The sequence below is a fragment of the Eurosta solidaginis genome, chromosome 3, assembly GCF_040869045.1.
Source record: "Eurosta solidaginis isolate ZX-2024a chromosome 3, ASM4086904v1, whole genome shotgun sequence".
Lineage (NCBI taxonomy): Eukaryota > Metazoa > Arthropoda > Insecta > Diptera > Tephritidae > Eurosta > Eurosta solidaginis.
The window spans coordinates 158883442-158895719 of record NC_090321.1 but is presented as its reverse complement, the minus strand read 5'-3'; the positions used below and the strand labels follow the sequence as shown (position 1 = coordinate 158895719).

Below are 12278 nucleotides of genomic sequence, written 5' to 3'. Positions count from 1 at the left end.
AGTAACTCTCACCAGCAGTGCACGGACTTTACCACTTTATTGGTAGACCTACCAACTTTTTGACCCATTTTCATTTTCTACCACTTCTACCATCAAAGTCCAAAAATCTACCAACATTTCATTATATTCGCATTGAAACCAAATCTTTTTTTTTGGTACATTGGAAAATTGTTGTTGTAACTAGACGTTTCGGTATATTTTCGTCAGTATTTCAAGCTCGAAATACAAGAAAAATCAAGTATATAGGCATAGCTATGTATATACAAATTTATATTTATATATATGTTTTTTTGTTTACATGGTAGCTATTGTTTTCTTTGAAAAAAAAAAATCTACCAACTTCTACCACTATTTTAATTTTTCGTCTACCAACATTATCTTTTTAAAAGTCCGTGCGCTCACAAGCAGAGCCGATAGCCGTTAATAAATAACTTTTCGTACTTGATAAAGAGCGATCAAGATACCATTGTTACACAATGGAAGCTTTTAAGACCGTCAAATTGTGATTTTAAGCCTGATATAGACGTTTTAGCTTTTTGGGAAAAGGTAAGCTTTTATAGAAATGGTATGAACGAAAAGTGTTTTGAAGAATTGCTTGGTTTTGTTTATGATTTAATGAGTCTTCCACATAGTTCGGCGGCCGCATTGAGCATTTAATTATCATCATCAATAATTATCATCAATTTTAATTGAAGCACTTTTTGGCGGCCACCGTGGTGTGCTGGTAGTGTGCTCCGCCTACCACACCGTATTCCCTGGGTTCACATCCCGGGAAAAGCAACATCAAAATTTTAGAAATAAGGTTTTTCAATTGGAAGAAAATTTTTCTACGCGGGGTCGCCCCTCGGCAGTGTTTGGCAAGCGCTCCGAGTGTATTTCTGCCATGAAATGCTCTCAGTGAAAACTCATCTGCCTTGCAGATGCCGTTCGGAGTCGGCATAAAACATTTAGGTCCCGTCCGGCCAATTTGAAGGGAAAATCAAGAGGAGCGCGACGCAAATTGGAAGAAAAGCTCGGCCTAAAATCTCTTCGGAGATTATCGCGCCTTACATTTTCTTTTTTTTTTTTTTTTTTGTTTGTTTGTAACGTCGTGTTGTTTTGTACTTTTTAAGTTGTTGATTATTACATTGTTTGTATACCACTAAATGAAAACAAATGTTGGTCCTTTTTTTTACGAATTTTGGTCCCAAATGAAAACAGGCTGTGGCAACCGTGGTGACAATCATGCAGCTTTATTTGATCTTTAAATGTCTAAACCATGATACAAAAAATGTTGATAGTTCCATTTAGTGTGACGTTAGCCACTTGACTTTTGCGGGGACAATTTCACCAAAATCGGGCTACCAGATTGAAAAATGTTACGAATTTCTCTAATTTTGATGGATTTCATATTAACGAATACGACTAAATTACTTTCATAATGAAAACAATACTTATCTACATTAAGTAGTAATAATACAAAATTTTTTTTAAATTATTTTATTTTCTATTTTTTATTATTATTATTTTTACTTAATGTAAGTATTGCTTTCAATAAAACCGTTTAAATTAAACATTTTTTTTTTATTTATTCCTTTTACTGAAGCGGTTTCTATATCTGTATGTCAAATATGATTTCCAAATATGTATGAGCCAAATCGGACTACAAATACGATTTTTGTGAATATCTTGTTCCTTGCGTCACCTAGCGGCGATTTTTTTCATAGGTCGCTTTCTATTCATGTATGTATTATGTGTTCCAAATATGAGCCAAATCGGACCACAAATACGATTTTTGTGAATATCTCGATCCATGCGCCACCTAGCGGCGATTTTTTCATAGGACGCTTTCTATTCTTGTAGGTATTATGTGTTCCAAATATGAGCGAAATTGGACCACAAATACGATTTTTGTGAATATCTCGATCCTTGCGCCACCTAGCGGCGATTTTTTTCTTATTATTGCATTGTCATCGGGTTCTGAACTATATTCCAAGTTTCAAGCTTATAGCTTATCGAGAAGTTACTTAAATTTTAATTACAAAATTCGCGCTGGCCGTGCAGCCTGTCAAGTCAAACTAATTAAAACCGTTTAAAAATATGAGCCCCATGCCTTGGAAATATTTTAATACGAAATATCAGCCTCGAAAGCAAGGTTTTTAATAAGTTTTTCGAGCTCCCGAAAATTGTTTTGGTGGAAGGAACATGGATCGAAGTATGCAAAGCAAGGGAATATAGCCTTCTCAAGTGTTCGTACGTTTGCTCAGAACATTTCGTCAAAACATACACGTTTGTCAATTGCTTGCTCAAAGGAGGTCCTTAGAAACCGATACCGCAATTTCTTGATAAATTCGCTGGAAGTCCACATTTTTTATTTTTTTATTTATTGTATAATTCAAGCGTTGCGTTTTAGGAGGGAATTGTTAAACCATTCTTTAGGGAGAACATTACCCTGTAGATCTGCAGGTTAGCCACTAGTTATGAGAGTGTTTTTGCCCGCTGTACCAGGGGTCACCTTGGGGCAGCGCCACCTTTACACATTCTGTGCCTTTTAGCATTGACATACTTTGGAGGTACACTTTTTCTCAACACGCCTTGAAAAATATTCACTGTAGGGGCATGATAATAGGGCCATGCTAGAGCAACAGGATTTTTCGTATATTTTTTTCTATCTAGGGGTCAAGCTGCCATAAAGATATGAGACATTAACCAATGAATGAGTCGTTATCCACTATTTTTCAATAAAATTGCATATTTTACTGTATTCTCAATCGATATATATGCACATAAATCATATTATTATTGTCTCAGGTGACCATTGCTCTTTCATCCTAAAGGAAATTTCCATATCGAAAACCCACGATTTCGCCTTAAACAGTAACGGTAAGGCAACGCTTCAGGCAAAACAACAAACATTATGAAACTTCAAAAATCCCCAAATACGTCAAAAAATTTTGAGTGGAACTACCTTCTTTTTTGTATCATGGTTTAAACTTTGAGCTGGATATAAAAATATTTCGGGAAAAAGCGAAGTCGATCGTCCTCTCTCCATTTATTATTATCTGAAATTCTCTCGAATTTGTATGTGTGTTATTTTTGTGTATTTTCATTTTTATGTAGAAAGTGGGCGTGGGAATCAACCGATTTTGTGACTCTTGCCTAGGGCAATTCTATTTTGAAAAGAAAAGATGGTTATAAATAATACGTCCTCAAACGTTTTTGAAGTCGATGCAAAGATTTTCAAAAGATTCAAGCGGTCTTAGTAAGGTTGCCACGCGCTTTTTCAAGATGGTCAAATACAGTTTTTATGTCAATCTTACGAAGTTGGTCATATAAAATTGTAGCAGTGTAGCCTTATAAATGACGGAAATACCCGGTAAAGTATTGAATTATCACGGAATTATATTTAATTTTGAAATAATATTTATTTTTTACAGGAGCATTAGTCGCGGTCAGAAGAAGTAGTGTGCTGAATTTGGTAACAAAACATTTTTTGAAATGACAGTTATTCCAAAAAACGTGTGATGATGACCCCACCGACCAATAGGCTTAGGAATAGACTGATGAATGGATAAGCAATGCTAACATATGTACATTTTTTCGGTTGAGACTACCGATTATTCCGGGTGATTTAAATGGAATATAAAACAAACCGCTAGGCGCTACCACCGATTAAGTTGATTGCGGATACTGAAAAAATCTGATTTTTTTTTCGAAAAGTTCCCCCCCGAAAATGTCTCTCTGGGTCCGCCGATCACTTAGTGTTAGAATTCACGCTATATAACCTCAATATAAGTTGCCAAACTATATATAATTCTTTACTTTATAGCTCGACAGCTTAAATTAAGGTTATGTAGTGAATTGAAGGCTGTAAAATGAAGAACACCAGGAAGAACAGAGTTGCATTGAATCAATTTATCTTCAATTTTATGATTTGTAGTACATACCCACAAAAAAACTGTAAGTAAAACTGGCGCTGGGCCCACCCAGGGTAATTTTAAATAGTAAATACTATGGATCGCATCCCGCGTTTCGGAGCAGTTAATTTTTCGGTTTTCTGACTCAAATAAAACTTTTAATTTCCCCTTTCGGATTTGCGGTCCTGGGTCCAAAGCTCGTATTTTGACAGCAGTTGTGGGCTAAAGTAAAGAATAACCCCACTCTTTCAGTGATCATTGCTGTAATATGGTATTTAAATCAGCTGTATGAAGATACGCTCCGCTAGCTATTTTTCTTATTATCATTCTTAACCTCCCAGCTGTTGATCATATGGTAACGAGAGCCAAACAAAGCCCGCAAAATATGTTGCAATGAATGAGTTCATAATGGTCAGGGTGAGCATTACGCTTTATTGTGTATATCTGTAAGAAACATTTATTTTATTACCTTGAACTTGCAGACTGACTTAAATTTCATAGGCTCGCCCGTTAGGTATTCCTGTGGTGTAACTGCATTTGCAAAAATGTCCAAAAGAAAGGCACCCGAGCATGGCGCGTGCACTCGGAAAGCTACAATGTTTCCAATAACTGATTGCATAACGAATCGCTTTAACGAGATTCCATCATAGGAGTCCTCATCGCTGTCATAGAACTTGAGATTATAATGGAATATAAGACAGCTCTGCATATCTGTAGGCATGGCAATACGAACAGTCGCGGCCCCTGTAAATTGAAGTATATATATTGAAGTAATAATTACTTCCAAATTATACCACATAACTCACCCGTATCATCAGTAAACACTACGGCGCCATAACCTTCATCTGCGAAATGTAGCCCATAACGGAAGAAAAGTGAACGCACAAAGGGCAGATTTTCAAATTCTCGTAATGTTATTGGCCTTTTGAGCAGTTGCCACTCTTCTTGTAGGGGGAAAAATTCGTAGATGAACTCACGTGGGTCCGTAAGGAAGTAATGATCATCATATTCATATCTGTTAATTATATAATTTTAATATTAAATTAAAATTAAATCGGCTTAGAGCGCAAACCTGTGATAAAATCACCTACCAGGTATGTAGAACTAGATATGGGAAAGGGGTATATACTCAAATGGTAAATACCCGGTAAATTGGTTATATATGGTAAAAATGGGTAAATACCCAAATATTTACCCAAAAGAAGGGTAAAAATAATCTTTTGGAAAATATGGGAAACAAACACACAAATTCAATCCAAAATGTACCCAATTGGTCCTATATTGGTGGGTAGTTATCCATTAGGCTATCAGTTGAATTAGTTTTAATCTGAAATCCAGCTTTTTTCAAAAATATTTGGCTAATAATGCAAGTTAAGGAACATGACTCCACTCAAATCAGGTGGCAAATATAAACAAATTCTTTAAACGTTGCTATTTGATTTATTTACGAAATCCGTTGTAACATTCAATTTCCACATACTGACATTGGGTTAGCCAGCTGATGCAATGCCAGGTGTAAAATTACTAAGGTATCGTATTAAGATAGGCATCCTATTCAATATGCCTATTGTAAACTATTTGTAAGTTATAAATAAGAGTAAAATGTAAAGCTTAGTCAGTTTTTGAGCGGCATTGAAATAAAGTGCAAGAGTTTTTTAAAAACTCAATTTACCCAACTTAAACTTTAATTGGCGATCCTGCCAGGAGCCACGCAGTGATAGCCTGTAAAAAGGTTGCGTGTCCTCTGGAGTGAAAAAAAACACTGTAAAAAATTAAAATAAAACAAGTATCTCTAAAAAGGAGAGGAAAGGAAAAAAACAAGTAAGAAGGTTAAGTTCGGGTGTAACCGAACATTACATACTCAGTTGAGAGCTATGGTGACAACATAAGGGAAAATAACCATGTAGGAAAATGAACCGGGGGAAACCCTGGAATGTGTTTGTATGACATGTGTATCAAATGAAACGCATTAAAGAGTATTTTATGAGGGAGTGGGCCATAGTTCTATAGGTGGACGCCATTTAGGGATATCGTCATAAAGGTGGATCAGGGTTGACTCTAGAATTTTTTGTACGATATGGGTATCAAATGAAAGGTGTTAATGAGTATTTTAAAAGGGAGTAATCCTTAGTTCCATAGGTGGACGCCGTTTCGAGATATCTCCATAAAGGTGGACCAGGGGTGACCATAGAATTTGTTTGTACAATATGGGTATCAAAAGAAAGGTGTTAATGAGTATTTTAAAAGGGATTGCTCCTTAGTTCCATAGGTGGACGCCGTTTCGAGATATTGCCATAAAGGTGGACCAGGGGTGAATCTAGAATTTGTTTGTACGATATGGGTATCAAATTAAAGGTATTAATGAGGGTTTTAAAAGGGAGTGGTGGTAGTTGTATAGGTGGTCGCCTTTTCGAGATATCGCCATAAAGGTGGAGCAGGGTGACTCTAGACTCTAGAATGCGTTTGTACAATATGGGTATCAAACGAAAGGTGTTAATGAGTATTTTAAAAGGGAGTGGGCCTTAGTTCTATAGGTGGACGCCGTTTCGAAATATCGCCATAAAGGTGGACCAGGGGTGACTCTAGAATGTGTTTGTACAATATGGGTATCAAACGAAAGGTGTTAATGGGTATTTTAAAAGGGAGTGGGCCTTAGTTCTATAGGTGGACACCTTTTCGAGATATCGCCATAAAGGTGGACCAGGGGTGACTCTAGAATTCGTTTGTGCAATATGGGTATCAAACGAAAGGTGTTAATGAGTATTTTAAAAGGGAGTGGGCCTTAGTTCTATAGGTGGACGCCGTTTCGAAATATCGCCATAAAGGTGGACCAGGGGTGATTCTAGAATGTGTTTGTACAATATGGGTATCAAACGAAAGGTGTTAATGAGTATTTTAAAAGGGAGTGGGCCTTAGTTCTATAGGTGGACGCCGTTTCGAAATATCGCCATAAAGGTAGACCAGGGGTGACTCTAGAATGTGTTTGTACAATATGGGTATCAAACGAAAGGTGTTAATGAGTATTTTAAAAGGGAGTGGGCCTTAGTTCTATAGGTGGACGCCGTTTCGAAATATCGCCATAAAGGTGGACCAGGGGTGATTCTAGAATGTGTTTGTACAATATGGGTATCAAACGAAAGGTGTTAATGAGTATTTTAAAAGGGAGTGGGCCTTAGTTCTATAGGTGGACGCCTTTTCGAGGTATCGCAATAAAGGTGGACCAGGGGTGACTCTAGACTTTGTTTGTACGATATGGGTATCAAATTAAAGGTATTAATGACGCAATAAAGGTGGACCAGGGGTGACTCTAGAATGCGTTTGTACAACATGGGTATCAAGCGCAAGGTGTTAATGAGTATTTTAAAAGGGCGTAGGGCTTAGTTCTATAGGTGGACGCCTTTTGCAGATATCGTCATAAAGGTGGACCAGGGGTGACTCTAGAATGTGTTTGTACATTATGGTGTTAATGAGTATTTTAAAAGGGAGTCGGCCTTAGTTCTATGGGTGGACGCCTTTTCGAGATATCGCCATAAAGGTGGACCAGGGGTGACTCTAGACTTTGTTTGTACGATATGGGTATCAAATGAAAGGTGTTAATGAGTCTTTTTAAAAGGGAGTGGGCCTTAGTTCTATAGGTGTTCACCTTTTCTAGATGCCACCATAAAGGTGGACCAGGGGTGACTCTAGAATATGTTTGTACGATATTGGGTATCAAATAAAAGGTGTTAATGAGTATTTTAAAAGGGCGTGGGGCTTAGTTCAATAGGTGGAAGCCTTTTCGAGATATCGCCATAAGGGTGGACCAGGGGTGACTCTAGAATCTGTTTTTGCGATATGGGTATCAAATTAAAGGTATTAATGAGGGTTTTGAAAGGGAGTGGTGGTAGTTGTATATGTGAAGGCGTTTTCCAAATATCGACCAAAATGTGGACTAGGGTGACCCAGAACATCATATGTCGGATACCGCTAATTTATTTATTAAATATGTAATACCACGAACAGTATTCCTGCCAAGATTTCAAGGGTTTTTTATTTCGCCCTGCAGAACTTTTTCATTTTCTTCTACTTAATATGGTAGGTGTCCCACCCATTTTACAAAGTTTTTTTCTAAATTTATATTTTACGTCAATAAACCAATCCAATTACCATGTTTCATCCCTTTTTTCGTATTTGGTATAGAATTATGGCATTTTTTTCATTTTTCGTAATTTTCGATATCGAAAAGTGGGCGTGGTCATAGTCGGATTTCGCCCATTTTTTATACCAATACAAAGTGAGTTCAGATAAGTACGTGAACTGAGTTTAGTAAAGATACATCGATTTTTGCTCAAGTTATCGTGTTAATGGCCGAGCGGAAGGACAGACGGTCGACTGTGTGTATAAAAACTGGGCGTGGCTTCAACCGATTTCGCTCTTTTTCACAGAAATAAGCAATCGTCCTAGAATCTAAGCCACTACCAAATTTCACAAGGATTGGTAAATTTTTGTTCGACTTATGGCTTTAAAATTATCCTAGACAAATTAAATGAAAAAGGGCGGAGCCACGCCCATTTTGAAATTTTATTTTATTTTTGTATTTTGTTGCACCATATCATTACTGGAGTTAAATCTTGACATAATTTACTTATATACTGTAAAGATATTAAATTTTTTGTTAAAATTTGACTTAAAAAAAAAAATTTTTTTAAAAGTGGGCGTGGTCGTTCTCTGATTTTGCTAATTTTTATTAGGCATACATATAGTAATAGGAGTAACGTTCCTTCCAAATTTCATCATGATATCTCCAACGACTGCGAAATTACAGCTTGCAAAACTTTTAAATTACGTTCTTTTAAAAGTGGGCGGTGCCACGCCCATTGTCCAAAATTTTACTAATTTTCTATTCTGCGTCATAAGTTAAACTCACCTACCAAGTTTCATCGCCTTATCCGTGTTTGGTAATGAATTATCGCACTTCTTCGGTTTTTCGAAATTTTCAATATCGAAAAAGTGGGCGTGGTTATAGTCCGATATTGTTCATTTTAAATAGCGATCTGAGATGAGTGCTCAGGAACCTACGTACCAAATTTAATCAAGATACCCTAAAATTTACTCAAGTTATCGTGTTAGCGGACAGACGGACGGACGGACGGACATGGCTCAATCAATTTTTTTTTCGATCCTGATGATTTTGATATATGGAAGTCTATATCTATCTCGATTCCTTTATACCTGTACAACCAACCGATATCCAATCAAAGTGAGTATACTCTGTGAGCTTTGCTCAACTGAGTATAAAAACACTCTAAAATTAAAGCAAACAAAAAAATGACCGAAGAGTAAATTTTTGTTGTGTCTTTTCGATTAAAGGACATTAAGAAAAATCTTCCTGAAAACCAATGTGCATTTGTATACAAAACAACGGCATATGTATAAAAAGCAACACACGATTATTTGCATATACAAACGGAAGTTCGTACAAGATTGAGAGAGAGCAATATTGGCCAAAAATATTTGTCACCTTACAAGAAAACTAAAAACGCGAAGTACGTAGCTCGGGAAAGTTAAAGAACCACCAACATATGTACAGTAGCATTCATCCACAAAGCGAACAAGGATCAAATAGAAGGACGAGAATCCGAAGACGAAGAAGCGTAAGCTAATTAATAAAATAGTTAAGGTATATGTTAATACATAGTATGTATAAATTATTATATGTATGTACATATAAATTAGAAGATTATAAAAGTAAAGGCAAAACAAGAAGAGATAAAGCAAAGTTAAAAAATAAAATTTATATGAAGTGCTAAAAGATTGTGAAAGAAGATTTGAAAAGGGTATATAGATCTGGATTCTTTGACAGAAGATTTGACAAAAATGTCATTAAATAGTAATAATAGTACCACTAATATGGATGTAATATCTAGATTGATTGCCGCTAGTACGGCATCATTACGAACGGAAGTAGAGCAAATGAGGCGACAGATACAGACCATCAACACCAATGATGCTGTGACCGAGTTTGTACCCGAACAAATAGATTCAAATATAAATTGTGACGAACCTTTAGACGTTATCAAATCTTTACCTGAGCTTGAGGGTAAGATAAATAATTATGTAAGTTGGCGCGAAGCAGCCAATAATTCCATTTCATTGTACACAAGGGGAAGTAGGAAATATTTCGCGGCGTTAACAATTTTAAGGAATAAAATTACCCGTGAGGCCAATGATATACTGACCACTCACGGAACAGTTTTTAATTTCGACGCAATTTTAAGTCGTCTGGACTTTGCCTTTACTGACAAAAGGCCAAGCATATAATCGAACAGGAGATGAGAGTCCTAGGACAGGGATCGAAATCCCTGATAGTTTTCTATAATAAGGTTAATGAGAAGTTGACGCTTCTCATAAATAAGACCATAATGACTCATGGGACAAACTCACCCAAAACTAAAGAGATAAACTCTAAAAACAGAGCCACTGCTCTGCGGACCTTTATAACTGGGCTTAATCACCCATTAGATCAAATATTGTTTACCTTGGCACCGAAGGATTTGCCAAATGCCCTTGCCAAGGCTCAAGAGTTAAATGCCAATCAAATGAGGTCACAATTTGCTTTGCAATATTCGCAAAGCCACCCGCAGAAAAGTTTTAATTCATCTCCCCACAGACTTCCTTATAATAATCGGAGAAGTCAGGAGTTTCAGAATAATTTGATGTACCCGCAGAAAAATAGTCCAATATTCGGCGACAATAAAAAAACCCGTCCAGAGCCAATGGATGTAGATCCATCCCTGCAAATTGAGAATAGGCCTAGTAATAGATATATGCCACAGGGAGTTAGAAACAATTCGCAAACAACAATTTTAATAAAAGAGTTTGAGGTGCGCAAGTCAGTGCGCAACCACAGGAAGAACTACAACGAGTAAATAATATTAATGAAGGCCATTTTTTAGGCCAAAAGTAAGCTTGCCATATATATCTGTATGACCAAGCTATAAAAAAAGATTTTGAAATTTTAGTAGATACAGGTGCAACATCCTGTTACATCAGGAAGGGAATTTATAGGAATCCAAAAGAATTGGATATTTATAAGAGGATAAAAACCATTAATGGTTATACAATAATAAGATTTTACCACGAAATTCATCTGTTTGGTGTTAAGGATATTTTTTACGAAATTGATAACTTGGGAGTCAGATCTCCTTATAGGTTATAATTTATTGCGGAAAGTCAACGCTTTAGTAAAATAAAAAATAAATAAATGTAAGGCGCGATAACCTCCGAAGAGATCTAAGGCCGAGCTTCTCTTCCAATTTGCGTCGTGCTCCTCTTGATTTTCCGTACAAATTGGCCGGACGGGACCTACATGTTTTATGCCGACTCCGAACGGCATCTGCGAGGCAGATAATTTTCACTGAGAGCTTTTCATGGCAGAAATACACCCGGGGCGCTTGCCAAACACTGCCGAGGGGCGACCCCGCTTAGAAAAATTTTCTTCTAATCGAAAAGCCTTATTTCTAAAATTTTGATATTGCTTTGCCCGGGGTGCGAACCCAGGGCATACGGTGTGATAGGCGGAGCACGCTACCATCACACCACGGTGGCCGCCAACGAACGCTTTAGTGGATCTGGAAAACCAGAAGTTAATTGTTAATAGAATTGGAAAAATTTATGAATTTGGGGAAAGGAGTGCTATGAAGCACAGTTGTGAAAAAGAAAGTGAGGTTGATAAAGTGAAACAAAAATGTTCCACAGCGCCAGCCGACGGTAATACCGGCAATAGTACAGATAATATAAAAAATAGAACAAATGTGGAACAAGAACGTTCCACAGCGCCAGCTGAAGAATGTACCAGCAAAATTCCAAATAATAAAATAAGCCCAAAAGAGGGCAATATAAAGAATCTTCGTCAGAAGATAATTGATGTTATAAAAAAAGAACACGAAGATTTTGATTTGGATTTACCATTCAACACAGATGTCAGAGTAGAAATTCGCATGGATGAGGAAAGACCCATTTGGTCCAAACAATATCCATATCCAATATCTGTTAATATTTTGTTAATGAAGAAGTCCGAAGTCGAATGCAGAAGGGGATTATAAGGGAAAGTAAGAGTCCATATAACTCTCCATGTTGGGTAGTTCCAAAAAAGGGAATTAATAAGGATGGAAGTTCTAAGTTACGCTTAGTGATTGATTTTAAAAAAATAAATGAAAAAACTATTCCGGATAGATATCCGATGCCGAATCCAGAGATCATACTTTCAAATTTGGGGGAATCAAAATATTTTTCAACAATAGATCTCGAATCTGGATTTCATCAAATATTAATGAAAGAGCATATTGAAAAAACGGCGTTCTCCGTTAATAACGGGAAGTATGAGTATGTGCGGATGCCCTT

At 36.7% G+C, this 12278-nt stretch overlaps 1 protein-coding gene across 6 annotated transcripts in view; it reads right to left on the bottom strand.

The window, feature by feature from the left end:
- Hil (Hillarin) overlaps window positions 1-12278 on the bottom strand; it is a 306146-nt gene that overhangs the window by 42305 nt on the left and 251563 nt on the right. For all 6 annotated transcript variants that reach the window (XM_067773502.1, XM_067773499.1, XM_067773504.1 and 3 more), the window contains exons 7-8: window positions 4703-4911; window positions 4366-4640 (exon numbers count right to left, since the gene is read on the bottom strand). In XM_067773502.1, the coding sequence (XP_067629603.1) occupies window positions 4366-4640; window positions 4703-4911 (484 nt within the window). The remainder of the gene's footprint in view (window positions 1-4365; window positions 4641-4702; window positions 4912-12278) is intronic.